This window comes from Corythoichthys intestinalis, chromosome 7 (genome assembly GCF_030265065.1).
Source record: "Corythoichthys intestinalis isolate RoL2023-P3 chromosome 7, ASM3026506v1, whole genome shotgun sequence".
NCBI classification, from domain to species: Eukaryota; Metazoa; Chordata; class Actinopteri; order Syngnathiformes; family Syngnathidae; genus Corythoichthys; species Corythoichthys intestinalis.
This window is the reverse complement of record NC_080401.1, coordinates 12,418,742-12,445,620: the sequence shown is the minus strand read 5'-3', so window position 1 is coordinate 12,445,620 and position 26,879 is coordinate 12,418,742. Positions and strand designations below refer to the sequence as shown.

Here is a 26,879-nt window from a genome sequence, read left to right as displayed (position 1 = left end):
GCTTTCATCACACGATGGGAATAAAACTTGAGCATTGCTTGAGTGTCCTGCCTTTATTCCACCAGAACACGCAGTGAAGTTGTGCAACTAATTTCCTGAACCTCATCTCAGAACTTTGACCTAGGTTTTGAAGATAAAACTTGCACTTGGACTGAAGAGTCAGCAAAGAGAGAAAAGTTGGCTACGTGATCACAACCATGTGGAGCAAGGCGGGAATCCTTCTGTTCATTCTACATGCTGGTGAGAAATAATTTTACTCCCACTTACTTTTCTTGAGGTAAAAGATCTATTTAAATAAAATACTAATGTGCCTGATATTAAGAATGAAACATTTTGATTAATCAGTTGGGCAAAAAAAAAACTAATATGGTATTAAATTTAGACTATAGGATAGAATTATATTTTTTGTATGTATTATAGAAACTGGACTGACATTTCATCTAATACAGAATGTTAGGGTATTAAATTGAGATACGTAAATCAGTGGCTTGACCAGTGTTTCATGTTCAGTAAAGGGCGTAGGGATGGTATGGACATAACGCTACCAACTTTTCAGGATGCTCAATTTTTTTCTTTCTTTTAAATCATTATATATGTTATGTTGCCACGTCAAATTTCGTCTTTCAAAATATTGATTTCATTGTTGACAATGAGAACAATGAGCTATTCTATTCTATTCTAAATTGTCCCCACCAACTTTTAAGCAGCCTCATTTGCATGAAATAGTGAGTACAGTTATATAGGTAATTTAGATTGTCTTCCAATATGTTGTCGGATAGAATTGGCCCTATCATTATAAAATGATTTTTTTTCCCCATTATGTTCAGACGCCTTTTCACTTGTTGAATGCGCCAGTCCATTTTCTTTCCTCAAACACACGTTTGATTGGCTGAGGACTTGCAATTATTTAAAATGTATTTATTTATTTTCTACATTTTTTATTTTAAAAAATATTTTTATATACAGCAAATGGACACATTTTGTCAGATATTCTTACATTAATCATAATCAAGTTAAAAAGTTTCCAATTTTTTTGTTGAGTTTAAATGTGCTTGTGGACAAAAGCTGTACTTTACCTGAAGGAAGGCTTCATTGATATTTAGTTTTATTATAATTTGACTAAGATGTTTTTTTTTTTTTTTTTTTTTTTTTCAGTTATATTTAATTCATTTATTTATTTAGACAGACATTGTTGAGTGGTCTTAATACAAATGTTTATTTTTTTTAAGCATTCCTGGATTGTTAAAAGGTTATTAACAAGTTTGTATTTATTGTGTTAATGTTAATATAATTTATGTTCAAATATTCCAATTGAAATTTGCCAATAAAATGCAGAAATGTATTCTATAAGTTTTAAAATGATTATTTAGTAGTTTTTGAAAACAAAAGGTAGAATCGAACGGTGTATCACCTGAACCGACACACATGAAAGTTAGTATAAGTCAATACAGATTTGTTTTGTATGGATCATTTAGCCTGTCCGTAAATTAGGTTCATGTTCATGAGAAATGCCTGACCCCCTGTTTAACCAATCCGTTTGGTCTTATTAATCTCCCATCCCCAACAAAATGTGCACATGCATGTTTATGAGCGTCCCTACTAATGTTGAGACCAAACCCTTGAGAATTGCATGCAGCTTTTTCTTAAACAAGGAAAACAAAAGGAAAAGTATTTAAAATACAATATTTATTAGTCATTTAGAGACCAAAGTTTCAAATTCAATGTTGTCTTTGTAAAACTCTAATGTTTTTCATTGCTGAAAGTCTAATAAAATAGAAAATTTAGAGTCACTTTCATTTGTACTGCCAATAATCCTTACTAGTACTGCAACGATTAATGGATTAACTGGAGTTATCCGATTAGAAAAAAGCTTCAAATTAAATTTGGCTGCTGACTGGCGTTGTAATGGTTTGTTTTGAAAGTGTTTGCATTTAGTTTATTGATTTGAGTGGATACATGCATTGCTCTCTATTGGCAACAGTGAATATCTAATAGCTCATTTAACAAGGTTGAGCCCAGCTGCTCCCTGATAAGACCAACATCATGTACATTTTTGTTTGAGCTAATGTTTTTTATGTATTTTTAATTTAGTTGATAAGTATATTAAGCAGTTTTTTTTGTGGGAATATGTGTTTAAACAATTTGTTTAGAGCATTATATTATAAAAACATTAGCATTTCATAGCATTTAAGATAGCGAACTTTTGCCATGCAAATTAGCTAATTGTTCTTTTGTTGTACTTAGATCCTCATTTATTTTTTTTTAATACCTCTTGAGGCTAAGCTCAAGTATTTTCATTTATTTTTAAATACAGATCCTCTTTTTTTTTTTTTAATACCTCTTGAGGCTAAGCTCAAGTATTGTCATTTATTTTTAAATACATTTATTGCTCTTGTGAAATGAAAGTACATTTCTGCATAGTTTGAAGAAACTTTTATTTTGTATTCACATTTAATGCTCTTTTGAAAGTGCTGTCTTTGCCAGCCTTTATCTACCATCTCCTAAAATCTTTTCTGCAATGCATTAAATGTTCCTAATCCGATTACTTGATTATTCGAACGAACATATTGATGATTACTTAAATAATTGATTGCTGCAGCCTTAATCATTACAACAAATATATATACAATTACAATATAATTTGTGCGGTACCATTATAATCTTTAACAAAGAAAACAACTGCTATTGAGGATACCGTAATTTCCCGAATATAAGGCGCACCCGTGTATAATGCGCACCCCAAATTTACTTGTAAAATCTAGGGGAAAATATTGTACCCGTTTATAACGCGCACCCTAATTTTAGCACCAATAAATAGAAGAATACAAGAAAACAGAGCTCGTGTACAGATACAGAAATGTCATTTTACTGACTGGTGAAACACAGCACAAGCCTAGCATATTGGTAGTTCAAAACATTACCATAAACTGACAATATTTACGGTAATAATACGATTTGACAACTTCTCCAGCTTACCAGAATCTAGGAGAAAACAAAACAGATGTGACTTTTCTTTTAAAGGCTGCTGTATAACTTGCTCGTTTCTTCATGATGAATAAATGTTTCTTCCATGGATTGATACGGTAAAATGAAAGTGAGAACGTAAGTCGGAAATCCGTGAGAGCTCATCGCTATGACCACGAAAGTAATAGGAACTATTGTTATTTGGGATTGAGTTTCCTGAGGGACAGTTATAGTTGACGGACACAGGAAGTCTGTGTGCTTACATTATGGTCAGAGTTGCGGAGCTGCAATAAACGTTGACTCAAATGAGTTCAAGAAACTAAATTCCGTGCTTTATGAAGAGTAAAAAAAAGCAGAATTTAACACAGACGAAATCATTCGACCGGTTAGAGTGAAGTATTACCGAAACAAAATGGTGACGTCACGTACCGTAATGGTCGGCAACGGGTCGTCGCATACGTTTCTTCAACACAACGTGGTCGTGTCAATAAAAAAAAATCGGTTTATATATATATATATATATTTCTGTCTCCATCCATGTACCCGTTTATAATGCGCACCATGATTTTACAAGTTGATTTTGGGGAAAAAAAGTGCGCGTTATATTCGGGAAATTACGGTAATTGTGTGCTTAATCGGGCAGAACTACCACAGAGCTATCTAGGGTTACCAACCGTTCCATGAAAAACGGAATCATCAGCTTTCCAGAAACAAAAGTACGCGTCCCGTATTAAGCTTACAAGGGATGCGCTTTGTCCCGTATTATCATGAAAATCCAAAATATAAAAGTTAAAAAAAAAAAAAAAAATCATTTCTTTATTAAATGCTTCATTAAGCGTCCACTCAAATCCGCTCCAGCTGCTCACCTACACACAATGAGCTGCAACAGCAACTGTTTAACAAGTTAAACGATTATTGACGCATGCGGCGCTTTGAAGGTCGAGTCTCTGGCAAGATCAAAGCTTAACCGTCTGACGAACAGAGCAGGGAAAGGGAGGGAGCAATGTGAGACTGCGCGATCGGCTCGGGACAGCTTATCTGTATTTTTTTTTTTTTTTTTTTAACTGAAAAAAATCCGCGATGGACTGAGGGCGGGACGTTTGAAGCGCGAAGTAGCGAGGGATTACTGTCGTGGTTTATTTTTAGCACGGACGAATAGTGGTATGGTACTTTTCAAAAATGTGTCAGGGAACATATTCCCCCGCCTTTCCTGCTTTTTGACCAATGACCTCCTGACAGAACAATGACAATCCCGCTCATCTCATTGGTTGAGGAGACACTATAGTGTGCCATGAGGAAACCGGAAGACAACATAAGAGTGTGGGCGATAAGAGGTTTAGGTTAAGCTCGAGTTAAAAGCATCTTCAAAATGATGATCATTTGTTTTCTTGCTCATCTCTGTGTACTTTATTTTGACTTTTTGTATTATATTTTTGTGTTCTGTTAAGTTCATTTGCATTTCTACATTATAATTGGAGTAATCATCAGTGAAACTTTTATTGCTGGGTGGACTTTGAACGCACCTAAAATGTAAAAAAAAAAAAAAAAAAATTACCTCAGCGTTTGTTTGCACGTTTTAAAAAAGTATTTAAAAAAAAAAAAAAAAAAAAAAAAAACGAAGGCCAAAAACACACACACAAAAACACACACACCCCACACCCACACACACATACAAAAGGCTCAGGATCTTAAGGGTTAAATTATACAGTTTTAAATTCAGCTTGAAATATCTAAATTTTATTGTAGAATTTTTTGTATCATGAATACATTGCTGATAAATTGTTTTTCATTTGCTTATATCACTCAAATATGTATCTTATCAAGTCAGTTTTGAGTAAAGTTATTATATTATAATTATAATTTTAAAAAATCAGTTTTCACATACAAAAAAATAATTAAAGGGTTATCAGCAGGGGTAAAAGTGGCCAGAATTTCTTGCCGGAACTCCCCGACGTGAAAGTCGCCACGGAGCCAGAAATTTTGTTCATTTATTTATTTATTTATTTTCATTTTTGTGGGGGGTCAAACCTCCTAAAACTACTGAAATGCAAAGACAACTGTTTTGGCACAGTTATTTCTATAACACATACAAAAACTGATTTTCGTTCAAAATTGTATTTTTTCAATGATTTGCAAAATAAAAGTAAACAAAAACAGCAATAACCCCAACCTCCATCTCCTAATTTTTACTTTCCCTCATTTCCTCACATACTAAATGCCAAATCTCAATTTTAACTACGTGAGAGCATAGGATGTATATTAAAATTGAAGTTAATGTAAACATTTAGTTTTGCTTTCTTTTTTTTTTTTTTTTTTTTTTAATTATAAAGATATAAGGAACATACATTCAGAAAAATAAGTGCAAATGACTTACAGTATGCAGAGTGCAATGGAATATATTTTGAAGATCGCACAAACGTTGACTTTTTTAAATCATAAGGAAATGCATAAGTAGCCTAAAATAAATGAACAAATACTAGTATAAGTTCAAAGTGCACATTGACTGCTAATATGTTCTGAACCTCTCAATCAGAGCAAGTAAAACTAAATATGATAAATACTGTAAGCCTCCTCAACTCTTTCCTTACTCTTAAAGATTTGATCCATTTTCTGTTGCATTGCCATTTTTTTGTCGCATCAATTCAACATTTTTTTTTCCTTTTTGCTGTTCCAGAAAACACAAATTTGAACTAATCAGAGCTAACTATCTCTGCTGATCACATGTCAGTATGTAAGCCAATTGAATGGATTAATGAGTCCACGTGTTTTGCTTTGTTGCGTGCATTCGCACATTGACGTGACTCATCATCATCAGACTCAGATAATTGCAGCAGCTGGGGAAACCTCCATGCCGTCCGTGGAATAAAATCAATAATAAATATCGGTGGAAACGGATTACGCTACACAAGCACTTTATTGTGCTTGTTGTTAACACTTGTGTATGTAAAACTGATGTTGGTAGATCGTTTTTTTCTTGAAGATGAAATACATGTGTGGCAGTTTAGGATATTTTATTTATTTATTTATTTATTTTTAATATAGCGTTTTGACAGTTCCCGTCATATTTTTGGAATCAAAGCTCCATGTACCGGAACAACATTCCGGCCCTGAACCTTATACCGGAACTGCATTCCGGCCCTGAATCTTATACCAGAACTGCATTCCTGACAGTTCTGGCCCACTCTCACCCCTGGTTATCAGGCCGGCCGGCTCTATCAATGAGAGGTCTCCTTTTTTCAGGGAGTTCGCAACCCTAGAGCTCTCATTAGTTTGAGAAGTAATTTAGTTTAAAATGGAAACCATCCCTTTCACCTCAAAAAGTTGCTTCTGAAGGTTGATATGAACGAGAAAAAAACGATCACAATGCATTTTATTCATGTTGAGATTCTATGCAATATAGCAAAGGTAACGATGTAAATGAACTCTCATCTCTATCTGTTTCCTCAGTGTGTGGTCAGAGCAGCATCAGGTGGTGCACCATCTCAGATTCCGAGCAGAAAAAATGTGAGGCCATGTCCCTAGCTTTTACCCAGGCCTCCATTCGACCATACCTCAACTGCATCCGTGGCACTACAGAGGAGAACTGCGTGCAGAAGCTCCAGGTTCGATTTTTAATCAACTAGGACATACATGGAGCAGTGCAAACTCTAAAGAGAAACCTGTTTGAAAGAAAAAGCATTACTTAGACTAATAGTTAATAGTGATAGTTAATAGGGGTGGTAAAAAAATTACGTCACATCCTTATTACGTCACGCAATTCTCGTATCGATTCAAAACCTGTCTGTATCAATCCTTATGCGTGTGTTTTTGGTGGAAATAAACAATTCAGTGGCTGCACTTCTACTTGCGTCCAGTAGTTGGCAGCGCGCAGCAGCATAGCCTTGCAGTCTGTTGAAGAAACAACAACATTAGACTAATCAGAGTAGAGATTTTTGTACGTCACCCTCTAGCAGTTGCTTGGATTACTCCTTTTATAAATCTGAAGTTTGGGCTCATTTTGGTTTTTACTGCAAAAACGGAGGTGTGGAGAATTTAGTTTCCTGCATTTAAGCAGTTTCGGAATAAAGAAGGTTTGCACAAAAAAAAAAAAAAAAAGATCAAATTGTTATAGAAAATGTTATAATGAAAGCCATATGTATTCAAACATAAAAAATATTTTTACCTGAGTCGTGGATGAGGTTTCAGGAATAAAGTGATTCAAATGTACTATTTTCCATTGTTTTTTCTAAATTGATATACAAATATCGCAATAATCATCTTTGAGTGTATGGTGCTAAATCAAGGCCAAAAGTATTGCAATCTGAACAAAAGAAATGATTGAAACAAAAAATAAACAAATAAATAAATTGGATGTTTGAGTTTTTTTCTTGAATCTTTCAAAAGCAAAAAAATATTTTTTTTTTTTTTCAGTTAAAAAGTTGATATTTTCAGGTTCAAATATTTTTGGTTTCAGGTATCGAATTTTCACCTTTAATTTTTTTTAACTTTCAGATCTTATTTTTTCAGTTTCTTTTTTTATGTTGTTGATATTTTCAGGTAACGTTTCGGTTTCCGTCACGCCACACTCTGTCCACTTTTCTTTTGTTGGTCATTCTAGACCAGGGGTCCCCAACGACTGGGCAGCAGACTGGTACCGGCCCGTGGCGCATTTGGTACCGGGCCGCGCAGAAATAATAAATAATTTATTAACGACTGCATTCTGGCCGAATGACTTTGGCCTGTGCTGCTTAACACACCAATATCCCTGTCTACTATAGATATACAACTACAGGATAGGAGGTCGTCATAGAAATGCATTGAGTGGACTGTTAGCAGTACATCTTGTTTTGTATATCTTTGTGCGCTTGGCCTCGATAATAACATATGACGTAGGTCGTCGCCTATCACATTTGTTCCCGGAAATAATTAGCCGCACACTAGAATGACTGAAAAACTGACGTCTTTGGACAGATTTTTTTACGGGGAAAAGGGAACCTGACGAGCCAGAGGATGAGCCTACAACCTCGAAGAAAACAAAATCTATGCTACTTCCCAATCACTAAACACCCACGAACAGCGAAGGAGTGGATTCGTTACCCGTATTTGAATTAACCGAGTGATTCGAGCATGTCTGTGCAACAGGAATATCAGCTTGTAGAGATCGCAAATCACGGCGACCTTAAACGTACATTTGAGACAACAACTCTACCGAGGTTCTGGATTAAAGTCATTTCGGAATATCCTGACATCGCTTGGAGAGCACTGAAAGCTGTGGTACAATTTCCAACATCGTATCTTTGCTTCTCTCACTCTCCCATCTCGGGACCATCTTGTCTCAACAAAACAAGCTCAGACCTCCCACTGATTCAGCGGGTGAGTTGTATTTTCCGTGCACTTAACACAACAGGGCTAAAAACAAATATTATTTTATATTTGCTGTATTTTTCTGCCGCACATTGCTGGTGTTCTGACAAATTTGGCATGCGCGTAACGTTAAAAATGACCGCAAATGCAGCGATTCCAAAGTACACACTACAAACTGTCTTTAAAGAAAGGAAAATTAACTTAGGTTTGCCATGTTAGCTGCACACAAAAACTGCACGCACGCAGCTCTCCCACTTAACGACTTCGCCTTGTCGTTAAGCATTAATTTACGCCTTTTTCGTGTTGCACGTGTATGTTTATGATGTAAATAGTTTTTTAGTACCGTTGGATGACATTGAGAATCCAACAGAATATAAAAGAGGGCTTTTTTCACCACCACAAAAGCTTTGGGAGCAAAATTTGATGAGGGTGCAAAATCTGACATAACACTGGTCCGTGAAAAAAAAGACCCAAATCACACAGGTCCGTCGTGCAAAAAAGGTTGGGGACCCCTGTTCTAGACAACTCTTGGTCAGTTTTGATGAATAATAATTGGAAAATATGCCAGGTTCATGACTTTTACTTAAAGAAACGGTGTGTCCGAAATCCAAAGCAAAACACGAACGCAGCGTCTTTTTGCTAGTTTGTGCTGTAAAATGTTTCGTTTGTGCTGCTATCATTTTTTAGATATTGTTATAATAATTTCGAGTGACGGCGTCACTCACAGCCCCCCATTTATTGCAAAATGCACCCAGAAGTGGTGACATTTGTTTGTGGTTGCTGTAAGGACACACCTCTATTATTGAGAGAGTTGGAACGCTCCATCAGCTGCGGGGAGTTAGAACACGGATGTAAAAGTGGAGAGAGTATGGCGTTATAATCCATCAAAGAAGCCACGTCTCCTGAAGGCACCATCATTTGGTCAACACGCCTCTCGTCGAGGCCACGCCCCCCCCCCCCCCCCCCCGCACCAAACATGAACGTGAAAAAAAAAAATGAAACTGAAAACATAAGATATGAAAGTGAAAAAAAAAATCTGAAGGTGAAAATTATATAAGCGAAACCAAAAAGTTACTATTTGAACCTGAAAATATGAACTTTGTAACAGAAAAAATAACATGTTTTTTTTTTTTTTTTTTTTTACGCTTTTGAAAGATTCAAGGAAAACATCTTAAACATCGTTTCATTTTTCTTTTTATTTCAGATTACAGTACTTTCGGTCTTGATTTAGCACCATACAAGTGTAGTATTGGGATTAATTGGGATCAAATCGAATGGTGACCTGTGAATTGTGATACGAATTGTATTGCCAGATATGAGGCAATACACACTCCTAATAGTTACCAATTGTAGCGTTTAACCCCCCTCCACTTGTCATTCATTTTTGAAAGTGGCAAATCACTATTATTAAAATGTTTCCAATTCCTCACAAAATGTTTGAACACAAATGGGGTCTAATATGTTGGTGCTGCTGTTCATTTTGTTTGTTTTTGGGTACGTGTGTAGGCAAATGAGGTTGATGCTTTGTCCATGTTTGCCCCTGACATCTACAAACTGGGAAAGAGTGCCTCATTCAAGATAGCTGCCAGTGAAACAAAGGCCGATGGTAAGACTGTTGATCTTCACCACTTAAAAGTGAAGAGAAATCCCTAAAGCGTGTGACTCTTTAACAGTTTAACAGTTTTATATCATTCTCGCAAGCTTAAAAATTAAGATGAACATGATGCATTTCAATTAATAGCCTAGTTAATAGTTCAAGGAAAGCACTTGACTTACATAGGGTAAAGTCGGGAAGCAGATGGGACCCTGCCAGAACAGATTAATCATGTACTAGTATTTTTCCACTTACAGTGCCTTGCAAAAGTATTCGGCACCCTTGAACCTTGCAACCTTTCGTCACATTTCAGGCTTCAAACATAAAGATATAAAATTTTAATTTTTTGTCAAGAATCAACAACAAGTGGGACACAATCGTGAAGTGGAACAAAATTTATTGGATAATTTAAACTTTTTTAACAAATAAAAAACTGAAAAGTGGGGCGTGCAATATTATTCGGCCCCCTTGCGTTAATACTTTGTAGCGCCACCTTTTGCTCCAATTACAGCTGCAAGTCGCTTGGGGTATGTTTCTATCAGTTTTGCACATCGAGAGACTGACATTCTTGCCCATTCTTCCTTGCAAAACAGCTCGAGCTCAGTGAGGTTGGATGGAGAGTGTTTGTGAACAGCAGTCTTCAGCTCTTTCCACAGATTCTCGATTGGATTCTGGTCTGGACTTTGACTTGGCCATTCTAACACCTGGATACGTTTATTTTTGAACCATTCCACTGTAGATTTGGCTTTGTTTTGGATCATTGTCCTGTTGGAAGATAAATCCCCGTACTAGTCTCAGGTCTTGTGCAGATACCAACAGGTTTTCTTCCAGAATGTTCCTGTATTTGGCTGCATCCATCTTCCCGTCAATTCTAACCATCTTCCCTGTCCCTGCTGAAGAAAAGCAGGCCAAAACCATGATGCTGCCACCACCATGTTTGACAGTGGGGATGGTGTGTTCAGGGTGATGAGCTGTGTTGCTTTTACGCCAAACATATCGTTTTGCATTGTGGCCAAAAAGTTCAATTTTGGTTTCATCTGACCAGAGCACCTTCTTCCACATGTTTGGTGTGTCTCCCAGGTGGCTTGTGGCAAACTTTAAACGAGACTTTTTATGGATATCTTTGAGAAATGGCTTTCTTTTTGCCACTCTTCCATAAAGGCCAGATTTGTGCAGTGTACGACTGATTGTTGTCCTATGAACAGACTCTCCCACCTCAGCTGTAGATCTCTGCAGTTCATCCAGAGTGATCATGGGCCTCTTGGCTGCATCTCTGATCAGTTTTCTCCTTGTTTGAGAAGAAAGTTTGGAAGGACGGCCGGGCCTTGGTAGATTTGCAGTGGTCTGATGCTCCTTCCATTTCAATATGATGGCTAGCACAGTGCTCCTTGAGATGTTTAAAGCTTGGGAAATCTTTTTGTATCCAAATCCGGCTTTAAACTTCTCCACAACAGTATTTCGGACCTGCCTGGTGTGTTCCTTGGTTTTCATAATGCTCTCTGCACTTTAAACAGAACCCTGAGACTATCACAGAGCAGGTGCATTTATACGGAGACTTGATTACACACAGGTGGATTCTATTTATCATCATCGGTCATTTAGGACAACATTGGATCATTCAGAGATCCTCACTGAACTTCTGGAGTGAGTTTGCTGCACTGAAAGTAAAGGGGCCGAATAATATTGCACGCCCCACTTTTCAGTTTTTTATTTGTTAAAAAAGTTTAAATCATCCAATAAATGTTGTTCCACTTCACGATTGTGTCCCACTTGTTGATGATTCTTGACAAAAAAATTAAATTTCATATCTTTATGTTTGAAGCCTGAAATGTGGCGAAAGGTTGCAAGATTCCAGGGGGCCGAATACTTTTGCAAGGCACTGTATGACTGCACGTCATTCCTTATTGACTTTAATTTGTAAAAACATTTCTGTCTCACTATTATATGCTTTCCCGGATCTCACTAGTGTTTATACTGTATGTGTCAGGTACCGGGGCCTCTTACTTTGCCGTTGCTGTTGTCAAAAAGGCCAATTCTGGAATCAACATTAACAACTTAGCTGGGAAAAAGAGCTGCCACACTGGGAAAGGCCGAACGGCTGGATGGAATATGCCCATTGGATACTTCATCGACCAGGGCTACATGTCCGTAATGGGCTGTAAATTCTCACAGAGTAGGAAGAATTTATGATTAAACAGTCTTCAGTTATCGAACCTGAAACACTCCCTGACAGTTTCAATACGCGTGATCAGGTGTGGCACAGTTTTTCAACAGCAGCTGTGTTCCGGGAGCAAATGAGGAGGCCGGTGATCCCGCGTCTCTGTGCCAGCTGTGCATTGGTGATACAAACGGACAACACAGATGTGAGGCCAGCAACGATGAACGATATTACAGCTATGAAGGAGCTTTTAGGTAACGATTTGCACCTATATAACGTTAACCTAAATTTTAGAAAAGGAACGAGTAATAATAAGATTCCTGTTTGATTATGTTTAAAAGAAAAAAAAAACCTAAACACAACTTATTGTTTCCCCATTGCCTTCTTCGTAGGCAAAGATGCTAAATTGTGTATTTGTATTAATGTGACCCAGTGTTGTTTTTGGCAGCCCTTTTAATTTTTGTCTTATTCTTTTGGATGAAAATACTTACCGTATTTTTCGGACTATAAGTCGCACCTGAGTATAAGTCGCACCAGCCACAAAATGATCAACGAAGAGTAAAAAAAAACATATATAAGTTGCACCGGAGTATAAGTCACATTTTTGGAGGAAATTTACCTGATAAAAACCAACACATATAACAGAAATGTAATCTTGAAAGGCAATTAAAAATAAAAATACAATAGAGAACAACATGCTGAATAAGTGTACAGTATGATAATATTACATGATGCATGAACAACCAAATGCGAACGTGGCCGGTATGTTAACGTAACATAGCTATTAAGAGTTATTCAGATAACTATAGCATAAAGAACATGCTAAAAAGTTTACCAAACCATCAGTGTCACTCCAAATCACCAAAATAACACGTGAAATGATATAATAATGTGTTAATAATTTCACACATAAGTCGCTCCAGAGTATAAGTCGCACCCCTAGCCAAACTATAAAAAACTGCGACTTATAGTCCGAAAAATACGGTATTAGTCTTAGTCACATTTTAGTCATTTTCAAATGTTTCCCATAGCAAATATGTTCTGCCCTGTTGCTTAATCACGTCTCATGAGATGAATTTGATCATCTCAAATTTATTTCATTCTCTGCTTATTTGTTTCTGAATTTGTGCTCTAAGGAAGAGTACCCTTAGGAGCAAGGGATGAGTCAAAATGAGCAAAGACATCATTGAGACAAAGGAGATTGATTTGAGAAAATTTTGAGAAGACAAATTCTCATAATTGAAAATTGAGTTATAGCTCCTTTCTACTGTATCCTCGTTGACCTACTGCTGACGCAGCACCAAGAGCAATATGGGGTTCAGTGTCTTCTTCAAAGAGACTCGAACTCACAACCTCTGGATTGGGGAAGGACTACGGTACTCTATCAATGAGACGCGCACGGGCTCAAATGCACTATATTCGATGTGACACAGGACATTAATAGAAAGCAACTTCAGAAAGAGTATGTAGCAGCGATGAACCAAATTTATTTTATTTTCCTTCATTTACTAATCTAAATATTTCTTTGATACTTCAAAATACTTCCAAATTGCGGACATGTTGGCTGTGAGCCAGTCGTTTTAGCGAGACCACGTCAGCCAACGTGTTGCTTCTCATCGTGTTTTGATTACATGATCACATGAGGACTAAGGTTCTTCACACTATCCGGTGGTCTTCAATACAGATAATGGATTTATAGCTATTTCAGCCGATAGTTTTTAGTGCTGAATTTTTGGTCACTAATTTTTACATTGTATAAATGAACCAGATATGTTATTGAATTATTTGCCCAATTACAGTATATTATTTTGTCAGATTTGGGCGCGAGATGAATTAAGATGTGATTGGACATGTCAGAGCAGACACTACTCTTTTCTTACAGTGAAAGAATCTTGAGAACCCAAAATGAGCAATTACAGAAAGGAAGGAGATAAAATTGAGAAATATTTGTAACTGGCACAATATAGGTTTACTTGGCTTGTCCAGGAAAAGAGGCAGCTTTGAGGCAAGTTAAATAATAAAATACTTTGGTCTTCCATATCTTTCACTGAGACATGACTGAGATAGTGAGGCCAAGAAGGGAGATCAAATTGAGACATATATAAGATCAACGGAAGATCTCATAGTTGTCTCTTGGTGAGATCTTGAAAGGAGACGGCTGTGAGACATCGTGCCAGTAGAACTATTTGTCAAGGCCTTCTCATGTAATGCTCACTGTGAGACTTACTTCTCACTAGACAAATTTTGAGAAAACCACTCTGGTCTCGACCGTTGCTGATTCACTTCTCAGATATGTAAATGAGACATGAACAAGAGCTCATCTTCAATTTTGCTTTGCCATGGGTTTCGTCTTCATCTAGTTTTAGTCTATGAAATCTCATACAAATTTTGTCTAGTTTTAGTCGACAGTTACTCAAAATCGTCTGGTAAATTCAAACGTTTTAGTCGAAAAATAAATAAAGGTTTCCAACAATTTTGAATGAACATCGACAGACGAGCACATATTGTAGCATCTACAACGACACTTTGAGATGATAATGCACACTCAGCAGGAAAAGAAGTACATTATTTTCAATTAAAACTACCAAGAAGCCACGAACTGTATATGTCGGAAAATACTCAGGTGACTTGAAGTTCCGCTCTGAGATCCCCAATTTGGCCAAATTTCAAAACTGTCCGAGAGCATTTAAAAAAAACAAACAGCAAAACCATAACTGGAGGTAAGAGCATGAGAGAGCATAATTAAGGATTTTAATGAGATATTATTGCTTACTTACCTTGTTTCGATCCAAAAACTCCATGTATTATGTATCACGAGTGTCAAGACTCAGATGTGAACGGCCACAGCCGGATTTGGGGGGGATTTTATGGGTGAAACATTGTAATATAACAAGGGTTGCGATGCATAAATCGCAGACATCAAGGAGTGGTCAAGATGTTCTTTTTCATATATTGACCCTTTTCAACGTTTTTTTTTTTTTTTCTAATTTTTCTTTGTTTGGACCGATTATTTATTATCTAACATATCGGGGAAAATGTGACAGTAACAAAAAAAATACAATTAAGCGATATTTATGAGGTAGATATCCATGACTTATTTACGGACACCATTTTTTTCATTGTGACATAATTTGTTTAAAAGTTTAAAATATGCGAGTGAATAATTTTTTAAAGTCGTTTTTTTTTTTTTTTAATGAAATATTAGACATCAATTAGTGATTCTAATCTAAAAATGACATTTTGAATAATAAATAAAATTACCTTCTTTTTATGGCTGGATTAAAACAAAAGCGGTTGCGGGACGTCTGTAAACAGGGGTTTCCAGAGTAAAACGGACAAATTAAAAATAGTTTGGGGGCTTAATGCACTATGAATCTGCTATGACAGCATATAGACATATTGTTCTATCAAACACAACAGTTTTTTTGGCTTAAAATACAGCAGTTTATTTTAAAGAGGGATGCAAGAGCAGAAACTTCTTTTTCAGTTTGTCTGTGTTTTCAAGCCATATATATATATATATATATATATATATATATATATATATATATATATATATTTATTTTTAAAAAGTCAGAGCGTTTAACATCCTCTAGACCAGGGGTCCCGAAACTTTTTCCTGTGAGGGCCACATAACTTTTCCCTTCTCTGATGAAGGGTCGGGGTCAGTTTGTAACAGAAAAGGTGTGACGTTTGCAGCAGTGCCTAAATGTAAAATGTATTGCTTTTCAGAGAGCCCCAATCAAATAACCCTTTCTGGATTCTTCACGGAACAAAAGTAAATAAAATAAAATAAAATAAAAATAATAATATAATATAATATAATATAATAGAATAGAATAGAATAGAATAGAATAGAATATAACACTATTAATTAAATAGATAGTAACCAAATAACCCTCTCTGGGTTCTTCACAGAAAAATGCCAGGAAATAAATAACACTATTGTAAAAAAAAAAAAAAAAAAAAAAAAAAATGCTCCCTGGTATTGTTCAGGGGGCCAGACCAGATGTGGAAGCGGGCCACATCCAGCCCTCGGGCCGTAGTTTGGGGACCCCTGCTCAAGACTTACTGACCAGAAGAGCCAAGTGTCTCTGCTTTTGGCTGGCTACATTCTAAAGCTAAAGCTAACGTGAACGCGAATGCTATGCTAACGCTAGGATTACATTTAGCATCTGATGATCACTCAGCAGAGACTTTTAAAGGCCAGAGCAACATTGCATATTTTCTCTTACAAAGATAAGAAAACAAATCTTACTGTGTTTCCAAACAATCAAGATGGAGCACAGCCTAGCTTGAGACACATCCTAAACTCCAGTGAGGAGGAAAGGCCCAGCACATCTCACATGACTGACATGACCCAAACACTGCCATGATACAAGCTGACGTACAATATGAAAATGTCACGCATTGTGAACATATGACAGAAACAATGTCGCATTTTCGTCTCGTTGTCGTCTCATCAGACGAAAACTGGCATTCGCCTAGTTATTTTCGAGTCTCCCAAGCCTCGTTTTTAGCTTGTCAGCATCATGGAAAAATTGTTTGTCGAGGAAAACAACACTGATGTGACTGCTTATTTATGGGTGACTGGCTTTTGTACAAAGATTGCAACTTTTGAACGTCAACTTTGATTGGTCTCAGGTGCCTGGCTGAGGGTGCAGGAGACGTGGCCTTTATCAAACACACAACAGTGGAAGAAAATACAGACAGTAAGCGTTTAGTTAAATTAGTTGGCAGCTACAGTGTATCACAGGGACAAAGTATTGATAAACAATATTTGTGAAACTGTCTGTTATCACTTCATTTTTCTTCAGATCATGGTCCAGAATGGGCGAAACCTTTGAAGTCAGCAGACTATGAGCTTTTGTGTCGGGATGGCAGACGAGTTCCTGTCAGTCAGTGGAAGACATGCAATCTGGTCCGTGTCCCATTCCGAGGCATTGTGGTTGGCAATCATGTCACTCCATCCGTGGTGTTTAACATGCTTCAAGAAGGACTGGTAGGTCCAAAAATTTCACTTGTATACAAGTCAACATCTGAAAACTTTTCTTAAACTCTTTGTTTATTGTATGAGTTATTCACAACAGTTGACTTTTATTTGATAATGTAGCGTTGTCACAATTTGGATTATGGCTAAGTAATTCAACTCACGAAAAAAAGATATTATTTGCTAATGGTGATTCATCATGATGTATGAGGAAGTAAAATTAATTTGTCCTTTGCATCTACAGGAGAAGTCTGGATTCAACATGTTTTCCTCCACACCTTACGGAGAGGGAACACTACTCTTCTCGGAGTCCTCCGTCATGTTTCAAAACGCCGAGTATGATGATCCGAAGAAATGGATGGGTCAGATCTATTATAATGCCATGAGTGCTATGGATTGTAAACCTTCAGGTACCAGTTCCAATTATTTGCATTCACTTGTATACACTTAATCTACAATGAAGAGTAAAATGTGTTAAGAATGAAGTGGCATGGGAGGGTGGGCCATGACAACTAAAGTTAAGCGACAAATTATATCTGCATGTTTTACTTTTTGATATGTCTTACTTAAAAAAATAAAAATAAAACGAAAAATAAAATGAATTAATCGAATGTATTTTTATGGCAAAATTCCATTCGACATAAGACCATTTCGACTTACAAATAGGTCCTGGAACGAATTAAATTCATATGTAGAGGTACCATTGTATTTTCCGTTGCTTGTAATTTTGTTGATACTTATTCAATTTTTCTCTTTTATATGTCATTTGGAAGCTGATATCTATTATTTGCTGCAACATAAATCGTTATGTTTATTAAGGATAAATTTGCTGTCTGTGGAGCTCAATGCACTTTGCTAATCTTTGAGGGACTGAATAAGCCAACAATTCAGTTTTGATGTTCAGCTGCTGTTGCCGTAACAGGCTGACCTGACTGTGGAAAATCTTTGAATGTACCGGCCTCGTTAAACCTTTTCAAAAGACTGATTATAGGATGGGCTGGATAGGTTGCAGGTATGAAATTGCCTTTGAAATTCTCGTTCAGTAAATGTGACGCTCTCAGTATTCCAGAAACAGTTCAAAACCGCAGTCTTTTGCTCTTTTGTCAATAGGCTAAACATCATCAATATAACGATATATCTGAAATACAAAATATAAGATTTCAGCTTTCAAATGACATATGAGAGATAAAAAACTGAGTACGTATCAACAAAATTACAAGCAAGTGGAAATATACTGTTACTTATGGCAGACATATATTATTTACAACAGATATGTTGCAACAAATAGTATCTACTCACCAACAGTGGCTACTTAACTACATTATCCAAATACATAAAACATTTGCAATGTATCTACGTACCTGATCATTTGTCAATCTTTCAATAGAAAGCTCTTTGCGGTGGTGTGTGCTGTCTGCGGGTGAGCAACAGAAATGTGCTGCAATGGGTAGTGCCTTTCAAAATAAAGGGCTCGCTCCGAATGTCAATTGTATTTATGGGGACTCTGTGACGGACTGCATGGAGAAAATAAAGGTAAGGTGATCATTTTCAAATGGTATCTGACATAGGCTGAGTTTTACTTTTTTTGGGGGGACACAATATGTTGATGACCCCGAAACGCAGTGTCAGCAATAGAATTAACTTACAAGAATATTTATAATAACAAGTTGAAAATTAGCATTTTTTGTTTCCCATCATTCTTGAGGGGGATTCTAAGTCAGGCTGCTTAGGACAGCTCTACCAAGATTGTCATCCATTGAATATGGAATGCCTGCCGGTGTCGTGCCAATGTAGTTACCCCCATAAAAAATTGGATCCCCTGGGCGGAGCCACTGCGCAGCACTGATTTACTTGATTTCCGTGTTTTGGTGATATAGTTATCTACGAGGTTTCATGGCCCATCCATAAAAATTTCCATCCATTTTTCTATCGTATAACATAACATACATACTGAACGTAAAAAAGGGCAATGTTTTACAGTTTTACTCGTAGGATAACCTGTAACTGTTATTACTGTAATTCAAGTCCAGAATGGAGTTTCTCCAGTTTAATAAACGTCGATGTCCAAAATATATAACTGTGGTTCTTTTCTGGCTTCAATTATTAAGTCGACATAACTAATGCGTGTGTGTGCGCTCCCGCGGCCAGGTGATACAATTTTTGACGGGGGTAACTACATTGGCAGGACACTGGTGGTGGCTCTGTTGTACAATTAGCGTCTTTTGTGGGGCAAATAGAAACTCCGCTCAGCATTTTGGTGGTGCTCTTTTATTCGCATTTCATGGTCCACATTTTCAATCCTTGGTTCTTGCTCAGTAGTTTTTGTCGCTTTTGAAAGCTTAGGTTTGAAAAAAATTACGTATAATTATCTTTCCTCTTCAGTCTCGGATGGTTTTGGCTAAGCAAAGCAAATGACCGTCTAAGGTGCGAGTAACAAGATCTGTTTGAAAAATAATTTTTACCCATTATAAAAATATCTTTTTTTTTTTTTTTTTGTTCATTCCATCTATTTTTGTTGTTTTATTGCTTTACAACGTTTATAGACAATATTTTACCAGAAAACGCATAATTTGAAATCATATATAGGAAAGTCAATTACATGCAATTACACTTTTCGGCCACCGGGGGAGGGGGCGTGTGTGTGCGCTCCCGCGGCCAGGTGATACAATTTTTGACGGGGGTAACTACATTGGCAGGACACTGGTGGTGGCTCTGTTGTACAATTAGCGTCTTTTGTGGGGCAAATAGAAACTCCGCTCAGCATTTTGGTGGTGCTCTTTTATTCGCATTTCATGGTCCACATTTTCAATCCTTGGTTCTTGCTCAGTAGTTTTTGTCGCTTTTGAAAGCTTAGGTTTGAAAAAAATTACGTATAATTATCTTTCCTCTTCAGTCTCTGATGGTTTTGGCTAAGCAAAGCAAATGACCGTCTAAGGTGCGAGTAACAAGATCTGTTTGAAAAATAATTTTGACCCATTATAAAAATCTTTTTTTTTTTTGTTCATTCCATCTATTTTTGTTGTTTTATTGCTTTACAACGTTTATAGACAATATTTTACCAGAAAACGCATCACTTGAAATCATATATAGGAAAGTCAATTACATGCAATTACACTTTTCGGCCACCGGGGGAGGGGGCTGGCCCCTCCGGCCCCACCTTAAACTCTGCGTATGGTCTTTGAAATGTTCATTTGCATTAAAATCCCAAAAATGTACTTTACCACTTTTTCAGAGCAATGAGGCTGATGCTATCACTCTTGATGGAGGTTATATCTATACAGCTGGCAAGGACTATGGCTTGGTACCCGCTACTGGAGAGAGCTATACAGGTACAAGAAAAGAAAGTGTGAAGCATATGGACGCAATACGTATACCATAGACTGACAATGTATTCATGTTTGTCCAGCGGACAGGGATGGCTCCAGTTATTATGCTGTTGCGGTGGTGAAAAAAAGTAGCTATGACATCAGGAGCCTTGATGACTTGAAAGGCCTTCGCTCCTGTCACACTGGATTTGGTCGAACAGCTGGTTGGAATGTTCCTGTATCGACCCTGATAGAAAAAGGCCTGATCAGCCCTCAGCGCTGTCAGATCACCCAAGGTTGGTGGAACCAATAGAGTCCATGGAATAACTCAATCAGATCTAGCCAAATGAAAGAATATTTTGCTTTATATTTCCTATTTGTGCTTCCTACAATACCTAGCTGTGGGTGGGTTCTTCAAGCAGAGTTGTGTACCTGGTGCAAATCAACCCGGTTTTCCTAGCAACCTCTGTGGCTTGTGTGTGGGAGATGACTCTGGACAAAACAAATGCGAAAAGGGAAAGGACCTGTATGATGGTTACGACGGTGCCTTCAGGTAGGAACATTACACCAATTGTGCTTCTTGATATAATTTTTTTCCCTGACATATTACTGAATGATGGTGGAATAGTGTTGAGCACATCTGACTCAGATATTACCATATTTTCAGCACTATAAAACACATCTAAAAGCCTTCAATTTTCTCAAAAGAAGACAGTGAGCCTTATAACCTGTTGCGCCTTATACAGTGGGGCAAATAAGTGTTTAGTCAACCACCAATTGTGCAAGTTCTCCTACTTGAAAAGATTAGAGAGGCCTGTAATTGTCAACATGGGCAGACCTCAACCATTGGAGACAGAATGTGGAAAACAAAAAAACAGAAAATCACATTGTTTGATTTTTGAAGAATTTATTTCCATATTCGAGTGGAAAATAAGTATTTGGTCACCTACAAACAAGCAAGATTTCTGGCTGTCAAAGAGGTCTAACTTCTTCTAAAGATGTCTAACACCTGTCCACAAACTCAGTCAGTCACACTCCAAACTCCACTATGGCCAAGACCAAAGAGCTGTCGAAGGACACCAGAGACAAAATTATAGACCTGCACCAGGCTGGGAAGACTGAATCTGCAATAGGTAAAACGCTTGGTGTAAAGAAATCAACTGTGGGAGCAATTATTAGAAAATGGAAGACATACAAAACCACTATTAATCTCCCTCGATCTGGGGCTCCATGCAAGATCTCACCCCGTGGCGTCAAAATAATAACAAGAACGGTGAGCAAAAATCCCAGAACCACATGGGGGGACCTAGTGAATGACCGACAGAGAGCTGGGACCACAGTAACAAAGGCTACTATTACTAACACAATGCGCCGCCAGGGACTCAAATCCTGCACTGCCAGACGTGTCCCCCTGCTGAAGCCAGTACACTTCCAGGCCCGTCTGCAGTTCGCTAGAGAGCATTTGGATGATCCAGAAGAGGACTGGGAGAATATGTTATGGTCAGATGAAACCAAAATAGAACTTTTTAGCATGGGGGTGGAAACATCATGCTTTGGGGCTGTTTTTCTGCAAAGGGACCAGGACGACTGATCTGTGTAAAGGAAAGAATGAATGGGGCCATGTATCGAGAGATTTTGAGTGAAAATCTCCTTCCATTAGCAAGGGCATTGACGATGAGACGTGGCTAGGTCTTTCAGCATGACAATGATCCCAAACACACAGCCAGGGCAACAAATGATAGGCTTCATAAGAAGCATTTCACGGTCCTGGAGTGGCCTAGCCAGTATCCTGATCCCATCCCCATAGAAAATCTGTGGATGGAGTTGAAAGTCCGCGTTGCCCAACGACAGCCCCAAAACATCACTGCTCTAGAGGAGATCTGCATGGAGGAATGGGCCAAATACCAGCAACAGTGTGCGAAAAGCTTGTGAAGAGTTACAAAAAACGTTTGGCCTCCATTATTGCCAACAAAGGGTACATAGCAAAGTATTGAGATGAACTTTTGGTATTGACCAAATTCTTATTTTCCACCATGCTTTGCAAATAAATTCTTTAAAAATCAAACAATGTGATTTTTTTTTTCTCCACATTCTGTCTCTAGTGGTTGAAGTTTACCCATGTTGACAATTACAGGCCTCTCTAATATTTTCAAGTGGGAGAACTTGCACAATTAGTGTTGACTAAACACTTATTTGCCCCACTCTATATGGATCAATATTGGTTAATCATGGCAACATAATTCCCTTTAGCACAGGACCATCTAGTGGTTGTATAATGCAAGCCCAACCACTACAACAAGCACTACTAATGCACCTTATAATCCATTGTTGACACTTTGCCATTGATCCCAAAAAATGTTTGCATTATTTTGAGTTTTACAGTTGACAGTGACTTTTTGAAATGACTGAAATAAAGGAGGTTTTCCACAATATACTTATTTCTCAAGATCCACCTATATATCTGCCCCTTATACATTCATCCAAAGCAAGTTATTGTTAGGAAAAAGAAAAACAACAACAAAAGTGGATCTGTATTGATCAGTCATGACATGACATTCCCTTTAGTGCAGCTTCATCTAGTGGATGCGCAATGCAACCCCAACAACTACTACTACTGCACCTTAAAATGCGGGGCGCACTATATATGAAAACGGTTTTAAAATAGGCCATTCATTGAAGGTGCGCCTTATACTCCGCTTATATTGCGGAAAATACGGTGGTCTCTGCTCCTGTGTGTTAACTCAATATCCACATGCTTGTGTGGGTTTTCTCAGGGCCCTCTTAAAATATTGTCAAGGTCAACTGAACACTTGAAATTGTACAAAAGTATGATAAAGACTAACAACTAAGGACAGTAGAGAATTTGAAGTTAAAAAATGCCTGATTTGTCAAAAAAAAAAAAATAATAATAATAATTGTTTCATGCAGGTGTCTGGCAAAGGGAGATGGAGATGTTGCTTTTATCAAGCATTCAACTGTTTTCAAAAATACTGATGGTAAACAGATCAGAAATCAGAACAGAAATGTTTAATATTTTCCTGAATCCTAACATGAAACTTTTGTGTGGTTGTTCATGTTCAGGCAACTCTAGTGAATCTTGGGCCACAGATCTCCATTCCAAAGACTTCCAGTTGCTCTGTCCCCATAACACCAAAGTTGACGTCACTAAGTATAGATACTGTAATTTGGCTCGCGTCCCCTCTCATGCCGTAATGGTGCGGCCTGATGCCAACATCCACGCGATTTATGGTCTCCTGGACAATGCACAGGTACTTGAGAATAAATTTTACAAAGTTTCATATTCTGAAGGATGTCAGTCACTGTGAGCAGAAAGTATACTGTAGTGCAGCTCTATGGGACACATAACTGTCAGGATTGAGTAATAGAGATAGCACGAAGGTTAAAGGTTAGGTTGCTTGGGTGTCTTTGATGGAGTTTTCATGTTTTTGCGGATTTCTCAATCACTGTAGATAAAACATGAAAGTAGTGTGAAAGTGAGTATTGATGGCTGATTATCGGACTATTGAGGAGGAGTTCAAGTATCTTGGGGTCTTGTTCACGAGTGAGGGTAGGAGGGAGCGGGAGATCGACAGGCGGATCGGTGTAGCGTCTGCACTAATGCGGACTCTGCACCGGTCCGTAGTGGTGGTAAAGGAGCTGAGCCGAAAGGCGAAGCTCTCGATTTACCAGTCGATCTACGTTTCTACCCTCACCTATGATCACAAGCTGTGGGTCGTGACCGAAAGAACAAGATACAAGCAGCCGAAATGAGTTTCCTCCGCAGGGGTGTCCGGGACTCTCCTTTAGAAATAGGGTGAGAAGCTCAGTCATCCAGCAGGGACTCGTCGAGCCGCTACTTCTCCGCGTTGAGAGGAGCAAGCTGAGGTGGCCCGGGCATCTTGTTCGGATGCTTCCTGGACGCCTTCCTGGAGGGGTGTTTTGGGATGTCCCACCGGCGGGAGGCCCCGGGGACGACCCAGGACACACTGGAGAGACTATGTCTCTCGGCTGGCCTGGAAACACCTTGGGATCCCTCCGGAGGAACTTGTTGAAGTGGCTAGGGAGAGGGAAATCTGGGCTTGCCTGTTAAAGCTGCTGTCCCCGCGACCTGACCCTGTAGCAAGCGGAAGATAATTTTCATGCCTCTGGTGCAATCGATATGCCCCGTGCAACTATACGCTAATTGAACACTAGAGGGGGCAACATGAGTACAAACACGATTAGGCAGGTGAAAAAGCTCCTGACCAATAGAAATCAACATTGAGAGCAGCGTACCTTCAGATGGGTACTGCACACTCTTGTAGAGTAGTTGGGGATATGCACCTGATATTGGCTTGCAATCCGCATTAAGCTTTTCATTAATCATTTTGCCAGGAGATGTTTAGTTTAGTTTCAGAGTTTTTTCAGCTTGTTAAGCTTCTGTTTGCAGTGTAATCAATTTTATTGCTTGTTTTTTTTTATCATTCTGCAATTAAAATAAAATTGAGCTGTCAATGAATTTTCTGGTTCTTTCTTTGAACATTGGTTTAGATCTCTGTATCACATTTTTGCATTGGGGAAAATACTTTTGAATAGAATTTAGAATTTACAGTGTATCACAAAAATGAGTACACCCCTCGCATTTCTGCAGATATTTAAGTATATCTTTTCATGGGACAACACTGACAAAATGACACTTTGACACAATGAAAAGTAGTCTGTGTGCAGCTTATATAATAGAGTTCAGTTATTTTCCCCTTAAAATAACTCAAAATATAGCCATTTACATTCCAACCCCTCATGTAGCGCAACAATACGTCTTTTAAGATCCTCAGAGAGTTATTTGCCATGTGGTGCCATGTTGGAACTTTCAGTGACCAGTATGAGAGAGTGTGAGAGCTGCACTACAAATATGAACACACCTGTTCCCTATGCACACCTGGACCTAGTAACACTAACGAGTCACATGACATTTTGGAGGGAAAATGACAAGCAGTACTTAATTTGGACATTTAGGGATGTAGTTTCTAAGGGGTGTACTCACTTTTGTTGCCAGGGGTTTTGATATAAATGGCTATATTTTGAATTATTTTGAGGGGAAAATAAATTAACTCTATTTTATAAGCTGCACACAGACTACTTTTCGTTGTGTCAAAGTGTCATTTTGTCAGTGTTGTCCCATGAAAAGATATACTTAAATATCTGCAGGAATGCGAGGGGTGTACTCACTTTTGTGATACACTGTATACCGGGCTTTAAACAGGTTTATTTTGGTGTTGAAATTGGCTGTTTAACGAAGTAAACGGGACATTGCTCTGTTTTGAAGCCAGCTTCCAGTGGTAAGCTTCTGTACTGCAAGTTTTAATTCATTTTCAAAGACGGTTGTTTGTCCCTTAGTATAATGTTAGTATAAGTATAACACCATTTACCATTTACCATTGTGAAATAACTTGTATAACCTTATCCAACGTAATGCAGGCATAGCCCAGTAACTTTACTGAAAATTGAGTTTCTGCCACATCTCAAATGTTTTGCTTCATCAAACATTTTAAACACTCTCATTTTTTCTCTGTAGACATATTTTGGCAGTGACACAGGTGCAGAGTTCCGCATGTTCGACTCGCAGGCATACAAGGGCACAGATCTCCTCTTCAAAGACTCCACTGTACGTCTTGTGGGTGTAGCTGACAAAAAGACCTACAAGGAATGGCTAGGCCAGAATTACTTGGACTCACTGATCAATATGGAGTGCAATACATCACATAGAGGTAAACATATCCCATATCTTTCATCTTTTTAATTCAGTGTTTATGGATTGAAATTGGATTGTGACAACTGTAATGTGTTGAATTTCTTGTGTATTGTAGTGATTTCCTCACAGTGGTTTGTTGGCGTAATGCTGCTCTGCTCCATGTTGATGACCATCTGAATGTCAACATGAGGAACTTGACCCACTCTCATCCCTCTCTTTGTTTTCCTATCCTGATACCCCATCACATATCCCTGGTTAAATATGGATTCAAACCTTCTCTGACATTAACAAAAGAAAAAGTGTCACTTGTTGCTATAAAAGAAAACCTGAGTATTACACTACTAATTTGTTTACAGAGGGTGAGCTGCCATATCAGAGCATATGCTGTCACCTGTTACATTCTCAGAAGTCTACAGTGATCCCTTCATTCAAAATAATGTTTAAAAGGCCTTTGGTGCACAGAGAAATTCCATTTTACCATGTCGTAAAACATTTCTGGATTTTCCCTTCTCATTGCTACCTCTTGCTTGTTCCTTTTTATATTCAAACTATCCATTTAATGTGTTTTCTTATAACTACGGATTTTTTTATATGATGTTCAGATGCCATATCAGTGTATATGTACTGACTCATACTGTTGGAAATTTGTGCAATCTATACTCTGAACAGAGATTTTATTTCGGTGTGAAATGATAAATTGTAACTAATATTTAGTTGCCAGGCCAGTGAGTCTGCACGGGTATTAAAAGCTACTTTTCTATTCAGCTGTGTTGTATCTTAATAAATTCATAAGC

General features: G+C 37.8%; 1 protein-coding gene across 1 annotated transcript; it reads left to right on the top strand.

Moving 5' to 3' along the window:
- Positions 1 to 194: 194 nt before the first annotated feature.
- meltf (melanotransferrin) lies at positions 195 to 26,879 on the top strand. Its single transcript, XM_057840134.1, has 16 exons — positions 195 to 240; positions 6,412 to 6,566; positions 9,814 to 9,913; positions 11,889 to 12,074; positions 12,154 to 12,313; positions 16,704 to 16,771; positions 16,877 to 17,061; positions 17,294 to 17,459; positions 18,437 to 18,582; positions 20,282 to 20,378; positions 20,456 to 20,650; positions 20,754 to 20,907; positions 23,283 to 23,350; positions 23,436 to 23,623; positions 25,909 to 26,101; positions 26,201 to 26,879. The coding sequence occupies exons 1-16, from the start codon at positions 198 to 200 to the stop codon at positions 26,260 to 26,262; spliced, it is 2,166 nt and encodes a 721-aa protein (XP_057696117.1). The 5' UTR covers positions 195 to 197; the 3' UTR covers positions 26,263 to 26,879.